Source organism: Diplotaxodon limnothrissa, linkage group LG13, assembly GCF_057381915.1.
Source record: "Diplotaxodon limnothrissa isolate DT_005_m linkage group LG13, D_limnothrissa_male_GT1.1, whole genome shotgun sequence".
NCBI lineage: Eukaryota > Metazoa > Chordata > Actinopteri > Cichliformes > Cichlidae > Diplotaxodon > Diplotaxodon limnothrissa.
The window spans coordinates 20,345,437-20,372,911 of NC_140608.1; the positions used below are offsets into that span (position 1 = coordinate 20,345,437).

A 27,475-nucleotide genomic window follows, 5' to 3' on the forward strand; every position below is an offset into this window, starting at 1 on the left:
AACAAAAACATAAACAAGCATTAGCAATAGAAATGGTGCTAGAAACATGTCAGACGTAAAGAAACGACCTATTAGGATGACTTCTTTAAACGGAAAATGGTTTATGAATGGTCTCCATGCTGCCGGGGTCGCTACGCTTTTCCTTATTCTCTGTCATTTGTATCCTGTTACAAGGGTGAACACATGTAGGCTCAAACTGTGTTTCTGTGGGGCAACAGAGAAAGGAAGGAAGACTTTGGCTTTTACAGAGGGAGGAGTTCAAACAGCTCAGACAGAGGATCAATTTAAAAGGCACTAAGGCCCGATATAAGATAAGTACTGATTATGAATATTTTGAATCATGTGAATCACGCAAAGATACTTGCGTAGTTTCCTAAAAAATATGGAGCTGTTCATGAGGGCAATAAGCCCCCTTTTAATCTAAAAACATCAAATTGCCCTTCAACCTACACTGGAAGAGGATTCGGCTGCAGTTTGTCATGTGAATATTCCCCCTGAACTTTGTCCTTTCAGTATTTAGTCAAATATCAACTGACAAAACACATTAAAGGGTCAGTGCACTCAAATCACTGGAGGCATTTTCTGCTTATTTACAATGCTGTGCCTTAGGCTGATTTACAGGCTTACTTACGAGCAAACACAAAATAAAATAACTGCATGCCACGAGGAAAATACTATTATTTTTGTTAACTGGGGAAGGTGACCCTTGACGTTATGATCAAAAGGTCAAATACACACAGCTGTACAGCATTCATCTCGACTGAATGGTGTTTTTATATCACTTTACTTTATGTGATTCCTCGAATGTGTAAATGCTTTGCCTCTATCCAAATAATAAGCAAGATGATAAAGGATGGCGATGTCACACTCTGCAGTGATGTGAAAATGAGCCATGCATCAGGTAATGAACGCTGCCTTGCTTTGCTTTCTTTGCTCCTTTATCTTCCATTGGCCTTTCACATTTAAGCACTCCCCCTCTCCATACACAGTCTCACATCTGCTACAGCGTCCTTCATTATTTCCATAATTAATATGAAAGTGAATCGTTTGTGTGTGTGTCTGTTTTTTTTGTTTTTGCCTAATTAGGATTCATCTATTAGCTGCAGAGATGGACCTCAGATTTAGGTCCATAAAAGACGTTAGGGTTTTGCTACTCAAACATTCTTCTAAAACACCCTAAAGACATGAGAGCTCGCTTTGGCTGGAGGCACAACACACTGCTTTTCCATATTCATGCCCATCTGTGCCACACCCTGCAAATGTGCTCCTGCTGCTTCACTGTTTGCTCAGATGACACTCGGGTGTCAAAGACCATTACATAAAAGGTGGGAAGCATCAGAGCAGTCAAGGTGATGGCATGGGCTCTTTTCTCATTTCTGAGTGATATCCTGGCACTAGAGCTGGGCGATATGAGATTTTTTCATATCACGATATGTTCTTTTCATTTCAGGCGATAACGATATCCATCACGATATAAGCCATATAACTATATTTGTAAGATTTAAATGTGCCATTGCTCACAAGTAAAATGTGAAATAATCAGCAGCTTGTTTTTATTTAAATATTTATTTCCCATAATAAGTTCAACAGGGTAGATGTACTTAAGGAACATGAGACTTTTTCCAGATAGATAAAGGCAAATATTGCAAACTACACAAAAGGCAGCCGCTAAAGCGTTTAAGTTTCAAAATAGAACAAACGAAACAAACTAAATTGTCAATTCCACTTAGAAACAAAATATTAATTCTAAAAATAAATCTTAGTTTGTTTTACAGAAGATCAGACAAAACTGACTAACTTTTGTCAATATCAAATAAACTGAGAACTAAAAGGAAATTCTCAATCTCTCCTTGTTGTATAGCTGAGCTTTTCAAACAGTTTTAACAGTTACTTTAGTCTGACAAAAGCCGAATGACGAATTAGCGCTTCCAGTCAGAGACTGAGGCTACGTCCACACGTACACGGGTATTTTTGAAAACGGAGATTTTCCGTTTTAAAAAATAATCCCGTCCACACATAAAGGCAGAAATGAAGGAAAACGCTGCTATGAACATGCCAAAGCAGCAGGTGGCGCTAGATTCCTAACCGTGCAGAAATGTTGGCCAATCAGAAGTCTAGAAGCCTCGGTGGGAAAAAGTAAACAAAGCTGGGGCATAGAAGCAGAACCGAGTCGTATGTGTGGAGGGACAGTAACTGTGTGTGTATGTAAGCATTTAAACACTGCAGAGAGTAGAATTAACAGTAACAGTATTGTAGAAATCCATTTCACCGAAACAATAACGTGGTGCACAGTGTGACGCATGCACCAGTTTATTGTATTTCCAGACTTGCTTTTGGCACAATTTACAGTGCACGCTACTCTGTTTTTTGTCAGACTTGAAATAGCCGAAATACCTTCACACTACGGAACTTCTATGGCTCTTCCGTTCGACAATCTCTCCGGCATTGGAACCATCATCTGTTTTCTCTTCGGTCACGCTCGGTTGATTTTTCTAGTCGGCACACTCATTTCCTCCATTACGTGCTGGCTCCATTACCCGCTGGCTGCTTCCCAAACAAACACACGTGCGGCTTGGCACTTGTGCTGTACGTAACAAGTCACGCGACGTGACGCTGCGGCTGTGATTGGTTCGGCTCTGCGCTACTTAATTTGGATTGGCTGACCTTTTTTTTTTTTTTTTTTTTAAGAGGACAAGAGCGGCGAGGTCTATCGCGATAGCTTAATTTCTCTATCGAGTAAAAGTTATATCGCGATACATATCGTTATCGTTCTATCGCCCAGCTCTACCTGGCACGGTTACTTCTTCATACCCCCAAACAGGTCAATGATCTCAACAGACTGGGGGACCATAATCCTATATGACATCAACAAATGGTCACCCGTGCTGCTTCATACAGACAGACTGAGTGGCTTCAGGGCCGACCTTCAATGACACCATTTCTCTTTCCCAGATGGTCCCAGGTCAGGTAAGGAGGACTTAAAGGATAGTGTGATGAGCCTCCTGATGTTGCCTCGGCCTGACAGCAACACCAACCAGGAGCTTTCAGCACAACTGGATGATCCAGACTGTGTGTCAGCAGAGAGGGGGCACGGCTGGGTGAAAAGGTCAGCTAACAGCCAGAAACCTTCCTTTTGTGCACGTGTTTGTCTCTGCATGTGTTCAACAGATAGTGGGCCTGAAAACATCTACGTGGTGGAATATAGTGGATTTTGCCGAGAGCCATTTAAAAAAAGGGGGTGTTTGAAAGTTCACAAAGGCAAATCAATGACCCCAAAAGATGGAACTAAGCCACACCAGGAAAAACTATTTGACCACAGCAAAGAAAAACAGAGTGCTGTAATTGACTGTAAACTTTTTACCCCTTGAAAGCCTACTAGGAGCTTCTGGACTGAGAGGTTTTAGGTCATATTTCAGGCCTGCTTATAGAACAAAATGACTGTTTGCATCAGGAGTTACTGAGGGTAGTCTCTGCTTATGTAGCTACTATTGGGAAAACCCAGAAACTACTCTAATGGTCATAAAACCACATCTTTATTGGTATGCACGGCGGTGTGAAAAGGTCATCAAATGTCGTCTTTATGGGGGAAAGCGTTAAAGCCTGCTAGGAAGGTGTTCATGCTCCAGAACAACTTCAGCGCTGCGGAGCATGAATCCTTGAAGTCTATCAGACGCTCTGTGTTTTTCATGATGGATTTAGAAAGCACATTTTAAGACAAGCATCCAAAAATCTCACTTAAGTGCTAAATTTGTTGGAGATCTAATAACAGTTAAGGCAAGGTTCAGCGCTGCATACTCAACAACTTCCATTTAAAGTTATCCTTTAATTTGTAACTCACTCAGCCAAAGTCAATTGTTTTGTACAAACGAGGACAAAAATGCTGTACCTGGAGTGGGACGAGATCTCGCTCAGGTCCCCGATACTGCCCTCTGTCACATGGCTAGACAAAATGGCAGAAGCATAGCCCTGCGGTAGGTACATTTTCCCATGATCCTCTTCCGACGCTCCATCCTCGTGGTGCTCCGACACCCACGGGTGTCCCTGCTCCCCGACTCTTCCCTGCAGCAACACTCGGGCCCCGGGGGCCACGCAGGGATTAGTGTCTATGCCGCTGTCAGTGGATGCGCCTTTGATGTACGTGAGGCCGAGCATCTCGGGGTCCATCAGGTCCCCAGAGCCAAAGTGCTTATCGTCACTGTTGCTGGAGGCGTTGCTTGAAAGAGTGTTGCTACTTGAGTGGCTTGAGTTTTTATCACCCGCCTGGCACAGAGAGGGAGAGAGCGAGAGGGGTGAAGGAGAAAGAAACACAGTAAATCAAACAAGGTCAAACAGCAGCTGCAAATAATTCTTACGGATGCTTTAACATTCTTGCCCTACCAGGCAAGGAGGGGGTTTACCCATCAGGCTTCCTCACACGGTCATGTGTCCCTGACTGAGGCAACAGCTTGTTTTCTTGAGGCCCATTACACTGTCAAGTAGTTGACAGTAATATGTAGGCAGGAATAAAAACAGACTATGCTGAATGTCACATACTTTGCGTGCAAACTCTGAAATTGTGATACTTATTTGAGGAATCCAGATGATCATAAGCTTTGTTTTTTTAGCTCTTTTATCCCTCAAGCTCAAATACATTTAAGGTCACACCAACTTATTCCAATGTGCATCATCAGTTTCAAACCATGGGGATCAACAGCTACGCCTTATTTTAGAACGTAAGCCATGAATTGCAAAGGTTTGTTCTGCGATGTCACCTTTACTATGATTTACTGCTAAATTATTGATGCGGTTTTAGTCACAGCATAGAAAAAACAGTTGAAAAAGCAGGCTCAGTACATTAGAGATGTACAGTGCCAAGAAAATGGTTAAATTTTTTATCCACTTCCAACAGTGGTGGAAAACACCAAAACATGTTGTTTAGGTGCATTAGCCGGCCTCCAGCATCTGAGGAGAAAGAAAAAAGGAAGGCAGTGCTGGGCAAAATAACCATAAATCAGAGGGAGTGGGGAGAATATAGAGAAAGGAGAAACGAGGGGCTAAAACACTTAATATATTCAACCTTCAAGGAAAAGGTGTCCTAGAAACGCATGAAACAACCTGAAACAGTGATGAGATGAGATTTCCTTTAGCATGCTGATGAAGGGAAAGCGATAACTGCAAAGAGCGTCTAGAGGGGACAACATGAACATCTGCCCCAATTGAACTGATTGCAGCAAAGCCCAGAAACAAGGGCAATCTGAGCTCAGCCTGAAACAGTTGTGGGATATAGCAGGTCTTACACAGACTCTAATGCCAGCACAGCACACTTCAAGGCTGAATCAGACCAAGTATACGAAGACCTTCCCAAAAGTCGCAAATAGACTTCCAAACTATATTCAAGTCACCTGGTCGGCTTCAATAAAGTGAAAGTGGATCAGACATTTACCCTGGACAGCTTGTTGGGCGAGTCCTTTCCTCCTTCTCTTTGCTTCAGAGGGTTCAGGATCTTGGTGGAGGGGATGTGCCATTTGGCCTCTGTGGAGCCAGAAGTTACTGTTACTATAGAAGCAGATGGCATGATTCACAGACTGTATGTAAAAGATGGCAGCAAGATATGTGGACAACAGTTTGTGAGATTTGCTTTGGTTTCAGGATTGTTACACTCTTGCTATACAGACATGCATGTTAACAATGACTACTTCAGACTAACCTGCAGACCTAGTCCTCTCCAGGGTGGGCTCTCTCTCTCTGTGGATCTCTCCATCCCCTCCCTGGATGTCCCCTACCCGCTCATGCAGGATAGGGGAGGGACACCTGATGGGGGGAGAAAAAAAAGAAAAAGGAGAAAAAGAGGGCAGGAGGGGGAAAATGGGCCATAAATTAGTTTTTCTATAGAGTGTGCTCTCTATTCAATTAAGAGAAAGGCTTCAATAGATTCACCACAGATGTACAGCAATTAGCTCAACATCATTTAAGGTCAAAACACTTGAGCTCATAATAGAATAAAGAAGCTGCCAGACAACGCTGACAAAAGACCTTTTTTCATTGGACTCAGCTTGCCGAGTGCTTTTTACCTCTTGACAAAAGGGTAAGAGCAGCAATTTTTTTTTCAATGCGCGTCTTAGTTAAACCTTTTAGAGCTAATAAAGTTTACAGCAGATGAACAGAGGCCGCATTGTCTCCTGATCTCCGACAAAGCCCGGCAGATCAGTCGACATGTCTGCCGTTCTGCATCGGGGCAGCTCTGACAGGGCGCAGTGGTCCTCGGGTGTTCAATGCACATCTGAGGCCTCTGACAGAAAAGGCAGCAGTGGGGAGCTAAGCCTGTTGTCATGGTCTGTAACCACTTACAGACAGACGTCGGTCTCTCATGGATTCTGCTCATGTACAAGAATCAGCCTGACAGATGTTACGCCTGCGCAGTCTACAGTCTGGGCTGCTCCGTGACATCGTTATATAATTGACGAAATGATAAAGACCAACATGTTGAAAAGAACATTGTAAAAAAATAAAAAAAATTGAGTAAAATAAGTGAACTGGAAAATTTGATGACAAGAAAGAATTTGTTGTGGCAATAATTAAGTTGACAGATGATACAAAGCCAAATACTCTGACTCTGAATAATTTCTCTCTTTTGATTATTCATTAAACCCTTTAAATTAAATCGTTCTCCAAAATTCTGTCATAGTTTGTTAGATCGCCACGTCAGTCAGTCAGATTCCTTAAAAATGATTTCCAATTACATTTAAGTGCCACCCATTCTTTAATTTACTGAATAGCATGAGAAGTACGTGCCCAAAGTAAGAAAAACACTTCACTTAGGTGGGATTTTCAACAGCCTTTAACCGCATGCTTCAAATTAAAAAGTGCCCATTTACATTCGAGGTAGCTTTTCTGTTCGTCTTTGAAAGACATCTTGAAAGTAAAGCTTTGAGATGACTTCACGGAAGCTATAATAATGCATGTTAAATAAAACTCATCTTCCATCTTCTCTCCATTATGTTCTGGATGTGGTATTAGACCATGACAGGCGTAATTTTATTGTTTTGTTAGATTACTTCCTAGAAGAAAGAAAAAAAAAAAAAAAAAAAAAAAAAGCATGACGACTGGCCAAAAGTGCACTGATGATTTGGTCATTTCATGTGGAAAAATTGCTGTCATTTTGCAAAATTGCAAGTTCTCAGAAATAGTGCTGGGACTGATTGGAGCTGCATTCATTACTGTAAAACCGCATAATCCTGGAGGGACTACTTAAAGGTTATTTCCAAAAAACAAAAAAAAAAAAAAAAAAAATTGACACTGCTGTGGTCCTGTACCCATCATATCCAGGCTGCTGGGACCATGTGCTGCTGCCACAGGGCCCTGGATCACTGGAGGACGACTGGTTGCTGGGGGAACTGCGGTAGTGCTGGTCTCCCTTGTTACATGAGGTGACCTGGGGATTCTCCATATCCTGCACAGTTCTGCAGAAAAAAAGAGGGACAACAGACAGGAGTGGTTAAAAATGATTACAGATAGCCCATAATATATATATACAGTTGTAGTTCTAATACCAACAGCTTATTTGTTTATAAAGTGCAGATAATATCCTAAAATTGCACTTTAAAACAACAAAAATAAAAAGTCCACAATGTATAGGGACATAAATAGAGGGGGGTATTATCAAATGATTGTTAAATGATCATCATCAAATTATCATTTGGAAGGACTGAATCTTAAGGGCATCATTAAAGGCTTTCAAAAAAAAAAAAAAAAAAAAGAAGAAAGAAAACTCAATGTGAGATAATCAAAGGAGCTTGCAAAGAAAAGCGTCTGGACTTCTCTTTGCAAGCTCCTTTGACTACGATGACCTGGATGACTGAGAACCTTCACAGACAATGTGAGATAATGTTAGAGGAGGTAAAGGTGTCTCATTTTCAAAGGCAGAGAAAGAGGTTAATTATGGCATTAACCTCATTCAGCAATCCAGATGATGATTCTCTGTGCGATTCCTCATGCTTAGCTTATTACTGAAGTTTAGTCCTTTCACCTAGTTTGACCATCACAGCCTCTGAGCTAATACCTTGAGATAAGATGCTTTGCTTGCTTTTGTCTAGCCAGGAAAAACTTGTGGACGATACAGTGAAAAATACACACTGAATGTGACTTATGTCTGCTGCCTTCCCTTTAACCAGCACGCCAAATGAGGTAAGATGAGCGGACGGAAATAAGACTGCAATAACACAGGCAGTATGGCTTTCACATTAAAGCGTAAGCCAAGTCTTGTCAGTTAGCCTATACTCCTTATATCTGCTTCTTTTGTCCTTATACATTAGTTTGGAACCAGGTCTGAAATGACTAAATCTTTATTAAATGCAAAGCCAAGAGAGATTGTCACCTGGATCAGGTATTCAAAGATTGGAAATTTGCAGATAAGCGACTGAAAATGATCCGGTAGAGCTCTGATTCAAAAATGCAAGTATAAACATTCACAAGGCGACCCAAATTAAACATCAACACTTTCTGCTTCCTTGTTCGGTTTCCTTTTTCCCCTCCACAGGGAAATAAACTGTCAGTATCTCAGTTGTGCCACACATCATCAAACACTCTGGCCGGATCGCTGTTTTCTCTCCGGCTGTGTTAGTCAAGTGTCCAGCTAAGTCCAGGCACTTCAATTTGAGACAGAAGCGGCTGCTTTTCGTTCTCCTTTTTTCTTCTTCTCCTCATGTTAAGGAAAAAAAAAAAAATTTTGAGGGGAGCGATCAGAGGGTTGGTCTCATTTGGCTGTGAAGCAGTCGTCATATTTTATGGTTGCAAGTCTAAATCCAGCTATACGTGTGATGAAATGGCGCTTTATCCGAGCTATAAAGATTCTCGCGCGGCCTTGCGAGACAAATGGGTCCATGCCCCCTCAAAGCCTCGTGAGATGAGTAATTTAGTGAGACCACCTGTCGGGCTCCATTTTTGTTCATTTAAATTTAACGGGAAGGTTAGTGATTCGGTTTTTGTTCAGACCTCAATCAGAGTATGTGGATTTTTAAAAAAGGTGCTTTTTAAAAATAAAATTAGTTGAGCAGCACAAACAAATGTCCGGCTAACTCATTCTGATTTATTCCTACAGATCCTGCGACTTTATGACACAGTCTCGTCTTCCTCCCTTCCCCTCCTCCTTCTCTACTCCCACTCCCTCTGGGGCGCTTCATATCGCGGTCTAGGGAAGAGCACTCTCTTTGTTTCTGCAGTAATTGGATGAGATGAGCGGAGCTGTGTCAGTGTCCCCATCACCACCTCCTCAGCAGGGTGCAGGAAAAGGGAGGGAGTGGGGGAGTTGGAGAGTGAGAGAAAGGAGGAGGGGAGTGAGAACGGAGAGCTCCGACTGCTAGGGACTCCAGGCAGAGAAGGCGGCCATTATCCCAGTATAGTCAAAACAGGCAATACTGGACGGGCGGGTGGGTGGCGGGGAGTCGGTGTGACACACTGGAAAGGTTATCGTGACTGTAGGGGTTTCATTAGAGTGAACAAATCACTGCTTTACATGGCTCAATGGAGATGTCCAAAAGAGACAGAGCCGAGGACGGGAACAAAGTCTGAGCGCAGCCTTATCATCCAAAGGGAGATGAAAGCGGAGCCGTGAATTCATTTAACTAAAATGCGCCATTTATATGTATGCAAATAACCGAGCACAATAACAGCTCCTCAAAGTGTAACTGCAGCTCTTTTCTAAATAAGAAAGGCTGAGAGTTCAAAGATTTCATCTGAAAGGACGCCGTCTTTACACTGTCGTGTTTGATGACGAGCCTCCGTTTCTGAAAAACCTTGAGCAGAAAGTTTGTGTGTTAAAAAAAAAAAATTTAAAAATGTCTCACAGGATCATTTCTTTTCTTAATTTGTTTAGTTAATGTTTTTTTTCCTTTGCCTTTTTGCACAACTGTGACATTATGTAAATTTGTCCTGGCATGTGTGCAATGCTTACACATGAAATATATGATAAAACCATCAGTGGATAACCACATTCATAAAGACCGAGTGGAGAAGCTATTTTCTTTCAGCGTGGATAACCATTTAAGCTCCTTTATTTGTATGTGACTCAATATTAAGCAGTGAACAGTGTTTTTTGTCATTGTGCTTTTGTAATGCAGCCTCTCTACCGTACAGTTATTCGATCGCCCATATTCAAGCGTTGCTTTCAACCCTTAATAAGTGCCAAATTGGGCATAGGCAAACAACCGAAGAAAACTGAAGTGGAGAATAGTGAGCACCTGGAACCATCTGGCAACTTCCTATCAAAGGAGGTGCTTCGCGGGATAGCTGCCTGGTGCTGCTGGAGGATCTGCTGACACTGCAAGCGGTCGGGGCCCTGAGTGGGCGAGCCTCGGGATAGCGCTCCGGCAGCCGTGGGCACCCGATGCCAGGTGGTATTTCTCCTGAAGGGCGTCTTGTACTCACACGGCGTACCCTCGCTGTCCACCTTGTACTCCACCATAGGTATGCGGTAGAGCTCGGAGCAGCCCCTGAGAGGAGAGGGGTGAGAGGGAACCAAGGGTCAAAGTTCATCAATGAACAGAAAATGACAGGAGATGACGTTTTAAGTTATGCGAATGATTAATTAGCAGGATTGAACCTATTAATTTGACCTATAACCTCACATCACAATATGTTAAATATTTTAATATTTTTCAGCCATGAAACTGAAAATTTCATAATAATCTGTGAAAACCAGGGTGAAGTGTTCTCACGTTGCCTCTCCAGGACCCTGCTGAAGCACACAAATACTTTTATTTACCCTGAGCCAGATCTTTAGACTTATATAGTGTTTATTTCTGCACTACTGACAACAACAGACCCACAAACATGTTCACACACATTTGCAAGTGTAAGCGGAGCACTAACATCACTTAAAATAGTTTCCCACCATTTCCGATCATTTTCACAAAGCTAAAAATCTGAGCTCGCCCGTCGGCCAGTAATGGGTATTCCCCGAATTGCTACACACTGGTAGCTTTTCGGTGCACCGTCTCCATCCACTTACTGCTAACATCAGTGAAGATCTCTGGGATGGACAAGGCCTGTGATGCCATTTCATGCAACATTAATCACCGAGGCAGCGGCTTGGTGCGTATGTTTGGAAAGAAGGGGAGGGATGGGGGTTAAAAAGTGGGTCAGGGTTAAAAAGTGTGAACACTCTGCTCACTCTCCAAAGGCATATCAAGCATGACCCTAATGATTACACTTGCCAACCCCCTCCCCACCCCCTTTAAAGTCCATTTTCCAGCATCCACTGGGGAGTGGAAAGCTCTGTATACTTTTGCTGTGGTCATAAATGTATACATAGAAGGGTTTGAGGAGGGTGCACTGAAGGAAGGAGGGGGGAGTAGTAATCCTTCTCAGAAGGACCCTTTCATCAGTCTGGGCCATGGGTGGCTGGGCTGTTTACACCAGACTTCCCACTGGAGCTGCGGGTGTTATAAGATATAACTAGAAGATCATCCTTTGCTTCTTCCTCCGTGTCCTCTCACATCTGGTTGATGTCACCGCCAGCTGGCCTCATTCATGATGAAGAACTACATCCTGCACATCTTACGGTGTACATACTTAATTGTTTTCACAATATGCATGCTGCATGCATCACTGGTTTGGTATATAGGACAGTGAGAGTATTGAGCACAAGTGAAGCTGTTGTATGCGTAAAAAAGCTTAGAGATGAGAACATTACCTCTTTACACTCAATTAGCTCGCCGAGGTCTTTCAATTATTGTTCCAGACACAAAAAAAGACCCAAAAAATAAAAAAAGACTGCTGGTCAATTGTTTTTCAACATGGTTGGCACTAGCTTGATTAACTGTGTGTGTATATGTCTGTGTGTGTGACAGAGAGAGAGCACATGTGTGTGGTCATAATAGGTTGCCACACATCATTACTCTACAAAGAAAAGAGCTATCCCCCAGCTAACAGCTTGTCAACAGTGAAGGTCTCAGCTCTTGCTGTGCTTTTTGCTCCAGAATGACCAAGAAGTGACAAAGTGATTTGCCCATATGATCCAAATAATCTCCATCAGCAGTACAACTGCAGACTTAATGGGAACAGCCTTCATATTCATGTATAAGGAATGTGCCTCTTGTATAAAGGCGACCCGAGACTGAGTGTATAAATCATAAGGAAACGGCAGGAAACTGGTGTTTGGTCAACAGTTAGAAAACTTTACCTGGAAGCTGGTGTTGCAGGAGAAGCTGTCGGACATGTCCAGCCAGGCATGAGCAGAGGAGGAAGCGAGTGACTGGTGAGAAAAATAACCGTCTTTTTCCTCTGATTCCAAAAAGAACTGCTGCGCCTCTCTCCCAGTTTAATGTGAGTGGCTATAAATTATGCCACAATGGCCTACATAAGCTTAGAGAAAACTACACAACTGGAGACAATGCACAACTAAAAATAAATTTGTTAGTGGGTGATTGGTGGAGAACATTCAGCTCCTTCAGCCATTCGGCTCTTAACGAATCACAATAGATCAGTGTCACAACAGGACCTTAGACCTGAGTCAGAGAGCTGTCAGTCCAATGACAGGGCCAGCAAGTGAGGGGGACATGCTAATCCATTCCCACAGTCATAGTCCTTGTCACGGCAAAGAGTCACAGAGGTCGTGACCTCCACCAGTGCTGTGCAGACTGTTGTCAAAGGGTTCATTAAACGAGGTGTGCTGAAGACTTAAAGATGAAAAAAAAAACAGACTGATCTTTGCAGAACCCCCCCCCCCCAACCCCCCCGCCCCAGCTCCTATGAAGAATGCAAGGGGATTAAGTAGGACAATTTGTGATGCAGTTTCTAGTTTCTTTGGGTTTAGTGGTGCTCCATCTTGGGTGGGTGCTGGCATGGGAAGTGAGAAATCCAGCTTTGCTTCAGTCCATATGAAAATCCACAATGACAAGTCTGATGGCACTACAAAGGAAAGGTCACAAGTGGCCATCTGAATGTCATCGTCAACACTGTGACACAGGCTGAAGACACCATTTCAAAAGTAAATCTTTGCAATTAAAACCTAAAACGACAATATGATATTAAAAAAAGAGAAACAAAAAGCCGGGACTCAGCCGGAATAAATTTCAGGGGAAAAAAATCCTTACTGGCCACGTAGCAGTTTATGTTCTGCTTCTATTTGTATGTCTTGTAATGAACATACATTTTAGTCCATATTGTACTGATCCTTCTGTTTATCCTTACATCTCTGATGACCGCATACCAAAACATACAATCTCTACCATGTTCTGTACATCGCATTCCTGTTTCAAAGAGCTAATCTTTTTCATCTTTTTCTCATTAGTTTTGATCCAAAGCTAACATGCTGAACTTGTTTAAGGCTTTTCAGAGTGATGATGGAAAAGCCTCTGGTACTGTGCTGAGCTATAACCACATCCTGCCCCCCAGTGTAAATAAATACAGTACTAGGTAAGGCTAATATTAGAGACATCTCACAGCTTCAGGCAGAGCAGGGTAAATCCATTTAGGGCATAAACAGCTTTAGGAGGTTTGCCACAAAACAATGCTACACTGTATAAATGATTCCTTGTTGCAATCTAATGTGACATAATCTTAGCAACAAGATGACAACATCACTCCTCGCCGAATCACAAAAATAGGAAGCCTAAACAATATTGGAGCGATTTAAAAAGAATAAAGAGGAAGCTCCTTCCAGCCACCGCATGTACTTATGAAAACATTTTTCCTTGTCATGGTAGCAGCGTGGAGCCAGGGTACATTGTTTGAAGGTCATGAGACTCTTGTCCATTGTTGCTAGATTAGTCCTCATCTCTCTGGCCACGGGGGACTGACTGGGGCCTTCGGGCCCCCTGCTGAATTCCTTTCCTTTGAGATAATGCCAGAGAAACTGGAGCACTTATTGTTGACTGCAACACTTTAGCAACTCCAAGACGCAGCAGCGAAAAGTGTTGAGGGCCCTCGAGATTCTTCACCTGACCTCTCACCTCTTGATTTGTTGGGAGTCTTGGGAGAATATTCAGAGGAGCTTAGATGGAGGCGTTTGGTTCTCATGGGGGCGGCGTTGAGGAACTGTGTTTCAGTGGGGACGGGGAAGGCTCAGCAGCACTGACCAGTTTGCCGTTCTGCTGCTACTAATGCTCACTAATCTGCCAGATGCCTCTATTAGCAAATGCGATATATGGGTCACACTCTGTTCATAACGCGTCACAACACATATTATACACATTTAGTATGACGTAATCACTGCACAAGCTTCTGTTCATTTATGTTTATTTCTAACCCCATTTCTTATTGGCTGTCCAGGCTCCCATTAAACAGTCACTTCAGTGGTTTCAGCTAAACCAAGCCAGAAGTCTTCACCTGGCACAGATGCCACACCAAAAGCTCTCTCTATCTCCATCCTGTAAATACTGCTCTGATAAGCTGGACACATTTGTGGAGACAAAACCAGTTTCGGAGGATGTTCCGTTTTATCTGCTTCTTCCGTCCCCGGACCGCGACGATGATTGCATCGTCGTGTATCATCACAGATCGTGGCGAGAGGCTTAGACGCCGGTTCTGCCAGAGAGGCTGCTCTGTTGGCTTCACAGACAACACACGTTAGCTCGCCATCTGGGGGAGCAAAAATGTTGCTCCTCTGTTGCCAGACCGGAAAGCAAAAGTTAACTACTATGCATGCTTTATATTTTGATGCACACATACACACAGCTGTTTAATCATATATTCATTCAGAACATTAAGCAAGGCTTGTCATTATCATTATTTACCAAAACACTCACCCATCAGGGATTTATCAAGATATTCACCAATCGCCACTTTACTTCATGCGTTTAGAAAGCACACAAATACAGTCAAAGAATGAAAATACACAGTGGTTCATTAACTGCTGTTATCTATGTGTTATTACCTTTAACGATTAGCTGGTATATTAGCATTACCTGTAACAACACAAACAGAAAAATGGGTTTGTATTGAAATATTCTTTCTGCACATTGTCAAGCCATTCTGTCGTGGCTGTCTGTGACAAAGTGGAACCAGCATTTTCCTGGTACATAAATCTGTCAGCCTGAAGCCGAAGAAAAACAAAGATGTCGAAAATGTGAGTGTGAAGGAGTGTAGGATACGATTTCACAGTGCTGTCTGTCTCGCACAGACAAAACAAGCAGATGTGCTTTCAGAACAAGCATTTTACACAGACCTTCGTCTCTTCCCATCACGCACACACAAAGGAAAAAAAAAATCATTTGAAACACGCTCCCTCATTTATTTCAAGGGCGGTGGACTCTCTACGTGGGAGTGTGTCCCTAAAAAAAGGCACACACTCCCATCCTAATTGCTGAACAGAACGTTGAGCGAGGTTAGAGAAAAGCCATCTACAAATGTGAGCTGTCAAACAAAGGCAGCGAGAGTTGAGCCATTAATCAAAAGCCTCTTCTCATTATCATTAGTGGGAAATGCTGACTGTCCGTGTCTGCGGCTCCGCAGGCCTGCTGAAGATTTCTCTCGCAACAAAGAAAGACTATCTCCAGAGAAATCAGTGGAGGACGACATCATCTCCGGTGCAACACAAACAGTATGTAAGCATTTCTTTATGCTAATCGCCTCAAACACGAGAGCAAATGTCAAGCTAATTTACACCACCTGCCAGGAAAAAAGAAGTAAACCAAACTACTTTTCTGTTATGGCTTCATTAATTTTGGGGGGAGCACCTGCTTCTGTCTCGCTAACCGCAGGACAACAGGAAACAACAACAGGAAATCTGCATTTGATTTTAAGTCATTTTGGCTTAATTGCTGTAACAAAAGTGTTTGCACCGAGGTGAAAATGAGACGACCAAAGAGTGAGGGTTTACCTTCGGGGAGTGCCATCTTCATAAGGTTGAATTATAACCACTTTGACGGTGACTGAGGTGCGCAGCAGGTCAATCATCTGCTCGTGAGTGAGGGTAGCAACGGCCACCTTGCAGATCTCCACCAGTCGGCTGCCCTGTCTCAGTCCTGCCTTCCAGGCGAAACCAAAGGGCTCCACGTCGGCTACGATGCCCTCGAAATTGACGTGGAAGCCGAGCTGGCCGAGGCCATTCCGGCGAAGTGTCATCTCCGTGGTTTCGCACCCTCTGGTGGCGATCTGGAAGCAGAATGAAAACGGCCGTTTTTATAATCTACGATAAAAGGCAGGTGAATTTGTATTTCACGGCACAGATCCTGAGCTTTAAAAACCGAAGGACTTAATAGATACTTTAGCTGGAAACAGAATGCAATACACATGACAGTGAGGAGATGAGACAGAGAGAAAAATGAATGATCTTAATATTCTTTAATAAGAGCCTTCAAAGCTAACAGAGTATATTCCAACAGCGAATGGTTTGCATCATTTGTAAGATGTGTGTGGGTTTTATTACATTACCAAAGCAGAAGCAGAAGTCCTTAGGCAGCAAGCCTCCAGCATGTTTGTTTGGCTAATTCAAAGAACCTTTCAAACTTGAAGTTAATAAGAGGCTACATCGCACGGCTAACCGTCTTGCCAAAGAGCCGCACACAAATACACACCTGTCTCTGTGGACAGTAACTACAGTAGCTCTTTTCTTCATGCTGCACGGGGAACGCAGATCTAATTGGCCCCTGAGACACGGACATGTCCACAGAGCCGAGTCTATTAGGTAAAGTCAGTGTCAAGGGAGAAGTTTGGAGCGTAATATTTATATACAAATACATAATCTGCATCAACTGGCAGTTAATTAAAGCACTTTCCCCCCCCCCCACACCCAGCATGAAAAGATGACTCACTTCACCCTCTCTCGCCATTGTGCAGACTGCTGCCAGAGACGTGACACTTTCCCTAAGGATTCTTGGTGGACAGTCTCTGCTTGTCCAGTTGCGCTCTTGGATGAAAATGAAAGTTGGGTCTTGTCCAATTATGAGCTTACATGCAAATTAAGCTGCTCGCTTTGCTCAGTGGCGGCTTGGCATCATCCTTCGCTTTAATGCAACTCCAGTTCAGCAACCTACTTGCTTCAATGGTTTTATTTCAGCACAACACAAACACAGCAAAGTAAGTGGAGTAGTGGAGCACCTATTTGCACACTGATGACATAAAATGACTGACAACATTATAGCTACACTGCGAGAACACATTAGGACTACACGGTTTATGACAACGAATGGGGAATAAAACCTCACGCTACATCCAACGAGCTTTAATCACCCATTGGATTAGTCTCGGTTCAGTTGTGGGTGACTGCCTCCCTTTGCTTCAGAGTGGCAACTAGCTTCAGGGACACATTAACACAGACTATGGATTGTCAACACTCCACACCAGATTCTCACGTCAGCAGAACCCCATTATGAACCATCATGCAATAACTGTCCTCTTAATAGGATACAACTGTAAAATTTCAGCAAAGGAGCCCATCCAGTAATTATACACAAACACAGTCCCTGCTTTATGTGCTAATAAATAAGAAGCCAAAGATACTTCGGGTTCAAAATCTAGAGAAAAGACGCCAAAAACTTAGCAATCATTTTAAATTTCCAAAAAGAACTGGAAATATGAAACATAAAAGTTCTCCGGGGTAAAGTCTGGACTAAATGGTTTGTGTATGAAGGCTTCTGCGTTTGGGACCATGAATCAAACACCCCTTTTTCAGAAATCCATTAGGCCTAAATAATAGCTTTCTAAATGCTTTCATTAGAGCCCTTTATTCAGTCCAACCACCAAATTAATCTGCTCAGGTTCTCCTACGAGCTGCTCAGATTCATAACGCTTGACTCTAAGAGTGCATCCATCATCTCACAGGAGGTATTTGTGGCCTATGAAGATACTTGGATGAGAAAAGGGACAAAGTCAACATGTGTGCACGTCCTGCTGGCCAAACCAATAACAGACTAATAACCGGCCATAAAAACTACAACAAACATTATCAGCCTCAAATCTGTTGTAACTACTGTTGCCAAACAGTGTTACTGGCACTGTTCCTCAGTGATAGGTCTGACAGTCGGACACTGCTCTGACACTGATGGCACCGTCTGCATGTTTCTCAGACATGACAAAACCTTGTCATTCTACTGGAAGTGCGGACTGGTAAATCTGTGGCCGCTTTATACTTCAGGAATCTGCATCAACGTCATGTAGCTTCTTGTGTGATTCTGAATATTTTAGCTTAACGGAGCTCAGCAGCACTGTGGGACTGCAGGAGGTTATCAAAGCTTTTACTTGTCTGTAACAACATGTATGACCTCAAAATGGTGCTAATGAGCACTAATTAAGAAGCTCTTTTATTGATCAACATGCTGCTTCTCTCTGTTATATGTGCCAGTAAAATTGCTTGTTGCTTTTTGGATTGTTGTTTGAATAAAGAAATAATCATAAACGCTACCATGGCATTTTACTACTGACAGCATAAATGATAAGGAATCAGAAAATTGTTTGCAAATACAATTACAAGTGTTTAAAATGTCATCATATATCAAATAGAAAAGCAATATAATTGCAAGGTTTGGAGTTAGGAGAATGATTAAAAACTTATAACTAATTTAATACATATTTAATCTAGATAAACACAATATAGTATTATAAAACTATTCCAAATTATTTAGTTCCAAAACATGCAAAACAAAACCCAACCAGACAAAAGAAAGTGGCATATGTGGCACCCGAGCAAAGAGAACATGCATCGTAAAAACTGAACATGCGGCCAACCAGCTCCGCAACCCGGAGAGCAGGACGCTATCACAAAGCTTTTAGTTGCGCTCTCACACTGGGCTCCTCTGTGTGTTACAGTTGGCAATCTGTTCACATTACATCACAGGTCGGGCAGCCTGTAAATCCCACCAATGAAATTTGATTCGAGTCAACCTCCAGGACATTTGGGAAAATGCAGACACCTTTGGGAACAAGTATGCCTGGTCAGCTTATACCCAAATAAATGTGCCTACAGCTTGCTGCTCCATTGCCTGTATCACAACACAAACAGCGATCCGTACTAACTTTATAATACTTTATAAAACTGGGCTGTGGAATATTAATCAGGAATTCCTTGGAGAAGTGGACAGAAAATGTGAGGGGAAATTAGCATAGCAAATGAGGAAGTGATGTCCTTTGGCTAATCACGAATGCTAATATATCCCGCTCTGTCCTTCCTTAAGATGAGTGTGTGTAGACGCTGAATGACATCCGTGTCCTTTAAAGAGTAATTATGGGAAAGACTTCTTCAGGTTCTGGTGTGGCTGTTTTTTTTTTTGGTAAGGATATGCAGAATCTTTGTGCTCAGGTGCACATTTATTCATTCTCATTCAGAAGCTCTTCTGAGAGTCTCAGTTCATTGCAAGAGGTGATAATAAAAATTATCCGAGCCTCCTTTAATCCTCAGAAGAATCTGATCCTCATTCAGGTTTTTAGCAGGAAATTGGTTGTTACTTGTTGGCTGAACAACTGATTCGCTGGCTAGGGTCTGCTGCAAATTTCAAGACTGCTGATGCAACTGCCAAAAAGGGACTGTGCAGGATAAGTGCCGGAAAGCACACAGCCAGGCATGAAAAAGGTCAGGCACAGCTCAGGTTTGGATTTTGGGATTCAACCACGATGTTATTTAAGGAAAACAAAAGGCTGCCTGATTAGAGCTTCACTTAACAAATCATGGAAACTAGAATAGGAAAAGCAAGACCCTGCAGGTACACAGGAAGCAGAAACAAGGTGTCTGAGGACAGCATCTGGGCTGTGTAGCCAGGTGTACACCATTTTCAAAATTTCAAGACACCTGGACCCACATAGCCCAAACAGTAACACAATGTAGCTAAGCTAGAATTACAAAATAGGGATGCGAGGACTGGGACTAAGTGGGGAGCTCTCAATAGGAGTAAAGTAGTAGTATGAGGCCACGTGTCCTCTATTCTTAGTCTGCCAGACCCCCAAAAAATAAAACAAATTGCCTCCGTTTCCAGCCTTCCCCTTCAAAACTGGGTTGGTGTCCTGCTAGAAAGAGTCTCCCTGTAAACCTGCACCCAGACAGTCCCCATTTCAAGAACGCCCCAAAAAAAAAATAAATAAATAAATAAATCACATTTTCTCTAATCTTTCAATCCATTAAATGAACTGTCTGCAGTACTGAGCTGCTTCGGCTTTATTTATTTAGTCAGTTTTTGTGAAAATTGCGTGATATGTCATAGTGGTTTATCCTGATCAAGAGCAGGACATCTGCAACTGTGTGACCCGAACGGTCGCCTGTGCACCTCTGCCGAGTCTGTGATGAGCCAAAGAAAGCTTTCAACAGGAGGTCTGTAATCCTCTCTGAACTCTGATGGCTCTGCTTTACAGTTTCACATTCCCGTTAATGCACAATCAGAAAAAAGAAAAAAGAGGGAGCCGCCTGAAAAGCAAGTGAGGTTCGGGTTAATTTAGTGAGATATTTTCACTGCATGTGTGTGAGGGAGTGGAGGCCAAAAAAAAGGGGCCATTAAATCTCTATTGCTCTGCAACACATGAGAATTGACGGCACGAATAAAGGTTAAATGAGCAACAGTTTTGCTGACCTAACCGTGAAAAACAGAATTAAAAGGTTTGTGGTCAAGCATTAAAGCTGCAACTGCAAGAGCAACATTTGCTGAATGCACCGTTTCACCGCAGAGCCCACAAGTATCCAAAGTACAACGCTCCACTGCCACATTAAAAGTAAACTTTCCTTCACATGCACTTCACTTTTTAGACACGTGGATTAACCACAGTCGCCCAAATAATGTATTTTGCAGGCAACAACATGCAGGTGAAAGTGCAGTAGCATGCACGGGGGCGGGGAAGAGGCCCTGATTGTGTTTTATGTGCATTGTTTAGAACATGTTTAGAAAATGTGAACCTGTCTCTATTTCTAGTAAAACCCAATAAGTGCCATATCATCATTATTTTTGGTGCTGCTGATGCTTGGCTTTTATTTTTTAAATCTTACTGTAATTTTTTATGTTTATGCATTAGCGCCAACAGCTGCACCTTTCCGCGGAGCTATTAAAACTGTGTTACGCACTAGTAGTAGACAGCGTAATTGTTTTTACTGTAATGTGCTCATTATTTCACAAATAAACTGGATGTCAAATTTATACAAAAACCCCTCAATTAAACAGACAGGGCAAACAGAATGAATTACTAGCTCTGTGAGGGGGGTGTGGTGTTGGAAACTGATTCATCTAATGTCTTTTGTTCTCTCAAATCTCTATATATGGTATGATTAGTGACACCGAAGACGAGGTGCTACAAAAAGGATCATCCCACTGGCCTTCTGTGGTCTAATCCAGCAGTTATTGAGAGCTTTGGGATGACAGAGATTATTCCAATGCAGACACGAAGAGATTTACCTCTAGTCTCTGCACCATCTCCCGGATGTCTTCTCCGCAGTTGTCGTGAGCAGACAGCATGACACACTCGCCCCGTTCATAGAAAATCTTAATGCTCATAATCCCTGAGGTCCACCCGATGACGTCGCGGCACGAACAGTTGAAGATCACATTTTTTGATTCCTCCTCAATGAGCACAATGAACTCATTGGATATACCAAGCAAGCAGTCAAAGTCCAGCGACTGGCCAAAGTCCCGGGCACGGACGCTCCAGGTGATCGCTCCCACGCTGAACAGATGCGCGTCCTTCCTGGGTTTCACCTTCTCCTTCTTCTTGCCTCCGAGGCTGATGAAGCTGAATTTGACAGCTGAGTCGATAGTGGCCGTGCTGACGAAGTTCTCGGCTAGGTCCTTCAGGTACTCCTGCCGCGTACGAGTCGCCATGGCCCGAAACTTCTCCGACTTGTGTGCTGCGTTCTCCCCGTTGATGACCTTGGCAAGCAGGAAGTCCCTGAAAACCGCAGACTTTGGAAAAGTTACAGACTTGGGAATAGGGGGGCCAAATGGAGGCACGTCTTTAGATCTGGACACAGCCACACTGGAAAAAAATAAAATGCGGGAGTGACAGTTAAGAAAAAGAGGAGCGTAGATATTGAAATGAATGAATAATGAGCAGGCGCTGAAATTATATGCCTTTTGGTAAAATTATTTCTGCTGAGACTAATCTTTCTCCCTTCAACAAATGCTATGTTATTAGCAAGAGTCGTCTTGACTTCAGAAACTCTTGAGTCGTAATTCATAAGTCATAATTTCAAGGTGTCTCTGAAGATAATAACTGCATCATCACTGAGCAGATGAAAAGAGCCCTGTGATTCTGGCGCATTACTATGAAGTCATAAGAGAAACCACAGAAATCACTGAGCAAGCTATTATTATTATCCTTTTAAATTAAGAGCTCTTAAAAGTTCACGCAGAAGAGCCACTTGACACAAAGACATCTATGAAAAACACATCAGAAGATCAACACGTTCGCCTAAACTGTCTCGAGCACACCATTTCGCTTCTTATCCCGTGGTGTAGCACTCTAATATTTAGTGGTTTGACTCAATGCCACCAAACTCAGATGTTTTTCTACTTTCTTCTACCCTGCACGCTTTTCTTTACCAACCACAGTAAAAAACAGTTTTGGGAGTGCCTTGCAGGCGTGATGCATGCTTGTTCCATTTACCTGTAGCAGACGTTATCAGTGCACGGGTTGTGGACTTTGACAATGACAAACACATGCTGGAAATGAGAGCGGATGTTTTTTGGAGTGAAAGGAAGGGCCCCGGGCTCCTGAAACACTATGGTGACAATGTCATTGCCAATGTGCCTCTTCCTTAGCAACTGCAAGACAAAAAGGAGAAATGGAAATTAAATTAGATAAAAGATGAACACAGTCAGGTTAGTTTAAGAGTACAGAAGTTTGGAAAACACATTATCGCTTTAAGATTTCAATTCGAATGAGAGCATGCGAGTGTTTTTCTGAACAAAGGCCAGCCGTGTGTCAGTTGCAGTGACTCAACAGTCACACAAAAACTTCTCTCTCAACTTAGCAAACATTTGCTAACATTAACCATGATAAGCCACCGATCAATACCAGACAAACTAAGGTGTAGCACCAAGTGCTCATATGTACTGGCCCTTTTATTACTTAGAAATTTTCCCAGCAAACCTTAAAGTATCATGCCTATATCCAAGAAAAACAAAGAATTTTGGGTGGCAAAAAAGTCCTCATTAATGGACAGAATGGACATCTCTTATAAACCAGGAAATGATACAAAAGCATTTTTTTAAATGCAACAAGATATGATTGACAGCTCTGATAACAGCCATAAACCACATGTCACAGGACTTAAAACAAAACCAAAAAAACAACAAAAACAAAACCCCCAAAAAAACATGCCAGTTATGTAAAAGTTCCTTATTTAATTAACCCTATGATGCCTGAACCAAGGTGGTTATATTAACTAAAACTTGAGGTATTGACAGACGTGTTTATGGATATCTGGATTTTTATAACACTACGAATCACTGCATTCAAAAAGTTATGTTTTTATTATACAGCCTGATTTCCCCAAATCTTACCTGTGACTTATGCTCTTGGTACAATAATAATGAAGAAAAAAAGCCTAAAACTAACACTGAAACAAAAAAGAAAAGAAAAGAAAAAAGGCTAAACTAAACATTTTCAAACAACAAAAACTAAACTGAAATAAGAAAATCCACTTGAACTTGAAAACAAAAGGTCAAAATGAAATAATAATAATAATTAAAATAATTAGAAAATACAAAACTATAGTAACTGTAGTCTAGTCATTAAATAATTGCCGGAAAATTTACATTTTTTTGAAATTGGAATGTTTATTGAACTTTTTGACAAATTAAAAGAAAACAAATTAGGTTTTGCTACATCCAGAATTTTTATTTATTAATTGTTTAAAAAAAATGTGCAATTTGTTCAGGCTTTTCGAACTCAACAGGTAATGCTCATGTATCAAATATGATACACTTGGCATTAGAGGGATAAATTCCTGTCTCATTGATTGGGCCTCTGCACAATCTTGTGGCGTGTACGTCACGTTCTCAGTAGGACATGGTGTGGTAATTGAGAAAATGAGGTTGTCACCGTTTATGTTTCCTTCCCACACGCCTTTCCTTTGGAAACAATTTTTCAATCATAGACTCATGGGTTGCAACAAGCTTTGATACAACTGATGGGACAAAACCTGTTTAGCATCATTTTCCTGGATTAACATTTGAGCATCTTTATTACACTGAATGCAGGGACGGGGGGCATCAGTTCATCCCCTGCACGAAACAAAAAAAAATCAATCCTTTGAGTAAGCTCTCACATTTTGCCCTTCTCCTCGACAGAATCACTGTTCCCGGTTTGGATACAGAAACTTTACTGGACAAAGGGATTTTTGGGTGGTAGAGATATCAACTAACTCAATTTAGGATTTGTGTGTGAAGGGCACATGTCCACTCAAACCCAATTTATACTGCTTGTATTGTTGGCCTGTGCAGGTCATTAACCCCCATTCTCTGGTTGGTGTGAGCCTGTCAGTCAGGGTCGGTGAGAGCCCGAAACAAGCAGGATTAGAGGGTGCAGGGGTGATTTGGAAATGATGAAGGGATGAACAGGTCAAGCTCTGCTTGGCCCTGCTGGAATATTACCACCAGGGATTAAATCAAACAGTCCCACTTTATGAAATACAATTGGATGAAAGGTAAAGAGAAAAAAAACACCACCAATCATATGTTTCTACGCTCACTTGTTAGATGTTTCTGATGTTTTAGACTGTACATCCAGCCTCCATCAAGGTATTCTAATCTCTACAGGGTGGTGCCCACAGGTTGTATTATGGACTCAAAAAGTACAACCATGTGATCGGCATAGAGATTAATACAGTGAATGTCTGTAATCTTATCTTTAGAGGGCCATCGTTCAACAGTCCACTGCTACATCCACCTAATTCCACTTGTTAGCACGGACAGACAGAGGTCCATCTAATACCGCGTCTGCTTCAGCCCCTGGGGAAGCACTGATTAAAGTCCTACTAGGGGGTACCGTCGCTATGGCAATGCTCGTGCTTTCAACTGATAGGTCATTACCGTGGCGAAATGAGTCTCTGGGGAAGATTGGCAGTAGTCAGGATAGGTGATATCCTAAAAGGAACTTGCTCAGGGATTTATTAAAGCTATTAGACATCAACTGAGTACACAGAAGGGCAAGCATGGTGGTGTGCTGCAGAAGATAGAGCCTGAAGGGTACAGTTTACTCACCTGCTGCCGGTTGTTGGGTGTGTAGGGGAGCATGGTGGACACGTGAAACATCAGCTCGTAGTCTTTATAGGTTGTGTAAAGAGAGTGCGTGCCTGTGGAGTCCGCTATAAGAGAAGACAGGGAGGTCAGGGTCTCAGGCCAGATTGCAAAATGTAACCGAGTTAGCTGATCTGATGATATCACAGAACAAAAATTAAGATTGAAGATGCACTACAGTCCCTGTAAACACATACAGCGGAGCATCTGCACTCAGCAGGACTGGAAATGTGTGGGTTAGCATTTGTGGATGTTTAGCTTGGCGAGTGTGTTGTGCATTTTATCTTACTCTTGTTATCCAGCTGAGCTCTGTACTTGGTGAAGCCTTTGAGGCGCACCCTCTGACCAAGCAGATCCAAGAACTCATCCAGCGCTGGGCCGGCACTCTCGTTGTTGTACATCTCTTCCTCTGTGCTCTGGCCAGCCTTGCAGTAGAGTACTCCCACCTTGTGCTGGAAGCTTAGCTGGAATGAGGAAAATAGACATAGACACTCAGTGAGTACCATTTCCTGTTGCTGATCGGTATCACGCACACCACACTCATACATACTGTATATTAAGCACTGAAAGCATGCAAGTGCCCACTTTCCATCATGTCACAGCTAATGTGAAGGCCTTCATAACCCTTCTTGGGGGGGAGAGAGAGCTGAAATCCCCTTTTGTGAAGCTAGGCTATGAACTCTCAGGAGCACTGTGCAGAGTATAAATCAACCTGAGCTATTAGCTGCTACTTAAGAGCAGCTGTGGGGCGACAAGGGAGTGGATTACAGACATACAGCAGAACAGTTTCGGTTTATGAAAGAAAACGGCATAATCTGCCAACAACAGTATTTCAATACTTTCTAATGGACCTCTTCCTTAGGAGATACTTTTGTAGCTGTGAAATACTAGGAAGATTATTTAACAAATGTGTCTACATACAGATGTCTTGTTTATTGAGAAGACCATCTAAAGGCATAGAAAAGGGAGCCAAATCTCTCAAGTTTCCACCACAAGCGTTGCTGTAATTCAGAAATGTCTGATATGAACTCATCTCCTCGAGAGACAGGAAGAAATAAAACATCTGGAGTGATTCTCTTGTGAGATTAGTGTGAGAGCATCTCTCCACTACATGAGTTCTAAGGCTTACACCCTCCCAATGATAGCAGAAGATGGAAAGAAAAAAAGGGTCAAGGGTGGAAACAAATAGATGAGGAGGCAGCCCCTTGCGTTTGGCACCTGTTGCCCTTTATTCACAGCTTCACCTTCATCTTGACCCAGAGTCAATGTGTCGGTACGGCGGGAAGAAAGGGTTTCTCTGAATGTGAATGCTGACAAATGGTCTATATACTGAAACAAATTGGAATTGTCTTTTTCCTCCGTTACAGGTTATGATTTCCCGGTGTACTCCTGACACTGTTGTCATGGTGACTTCCTCCCATCAGGCAGTCTGTTCTGCACTAAAGCTCCTGCGGTTACCAAAAGCTATTATACCATCAAGCCCTGTGGAAATGGCATGATGTGCAATGATGTGGCCTTCTGTCTTTTATCCTGTGTGATATGGACTCGCTTGACCTCCAGCTCCTCTTAACAGCCTAACCGATAGGGAGGGTAATCACATTAACCTTTGGGGCGAATTTGAAAAGTGCAAGCACACAGGACATATAACAAAGATACAGATGAGTAGTGCTCCTTCGGTGAAGCTTGTTGCATCACCGTCTGTGATGGCTCTTTTTGGAGTGGCATTAGCTTCTGTTAAGGTGGAGCTGTATCCCATTTAACAGATCTTGCCAAAAATCTTAGCAAAGAAAGCATCTCCAATTTTTCTCCATCTGTCCAGAGCTGCAGGGCGTTGAAAACTGAACTCCTGCTCATTCATTTAAACAAAAGCTGAAACTAAAATAAGAACGCACAAACAACAAAAGACACATAATGAGTGGAGAAAGAAATTGGGACAGTGTTTCCCCCGGAGAGCTCTGAGTGGCTCCTGAGGGATGGCGTGGTGTGACATATGTCTGCGCTGCAGTGTCCTGATGCAGCAAAAATCCAAAATGTGGCTACTTAAACCTGGCTACAATCACCACGCACCACTACACAAACATCTGCTGGGGTTATTGCATTAAAGTGTCACTACAGAAACTTCTCCAACTTTCAATGTAAGGCCAGGGGATTTTAAAAAACGCAGTGTTTGTAATTGCAAAGTTTCCTGCACTTATTCTTTGTTTATGCTATGAATGCGATCACTGCAGGGAGATTAGCTTTCTAGGTTAGGGAGAATATCATCTGTCAAACATAACTTAGAGGAAAAGGTCAGTAACTGTTCTCTGACCTCCTCAACGTTGTCATTACTGTCATGACACACTCATATT

General features: G+C 42.5%; 1 protein-coding gene across 3 annotated transcripts in view; it reads right to left on the minus strand.

Annotated features, from left to right (window-relative positions):
- sipa1l2a (signal-induced proliferation-associated 1like 2, genome duplicate a) overlaps positions 1-27,475 on the minus strand; it is an 80,945-nt gene that overhangs the window by 13,192 nt on the left and 40,278 nt on the right. For 2 of the 3 annotated variants that reach the window (XM_085368841.1, XM_085368840.1), the window contains exons 5-14: positions 25,417-25,591; positions 25,092-25,195; positions 22,492-22,649; positions 21,285-21,861; positions 15,797-16,071; positions 10,215-10,466; positions 7,293-7,439; positions 5,687-5,790; positions 5,423-5,511; positions 3,887-4,260 (exon numbers count right to left, since the gene is read on the minus strand). In XM_085368841.1, the coding sequence (XP_085224967.1) occupies positions 3,887-4,260; positions 5,423-5,511; positions 5,687-5,790; positions 7,293-7,439; positions 10,215-10,466; positions 15,797-16,071; positions 21,285-21,861; positions 22,492-22,649; positions 25,092-25,195; positions 25,417-25,591 (2,255 nt within the window). Of the gene's footprint in view, positions 1-3,886; positions 4,261-5,422; positions 5,512-5,686; positions 5,791-7,292; positions 7,440-10,214; positions 10,467-12,157; positions 12,230-15,796; positions 16,072-21,284; positions 21,862-22,491; positions 22,650-25,091; positions 25,196-25,416; positions 25,592-27,475 lie in introns of all 3 variants that reach the window. The other variant, XM_085368839.1, reaches the window with a different exon arrangement.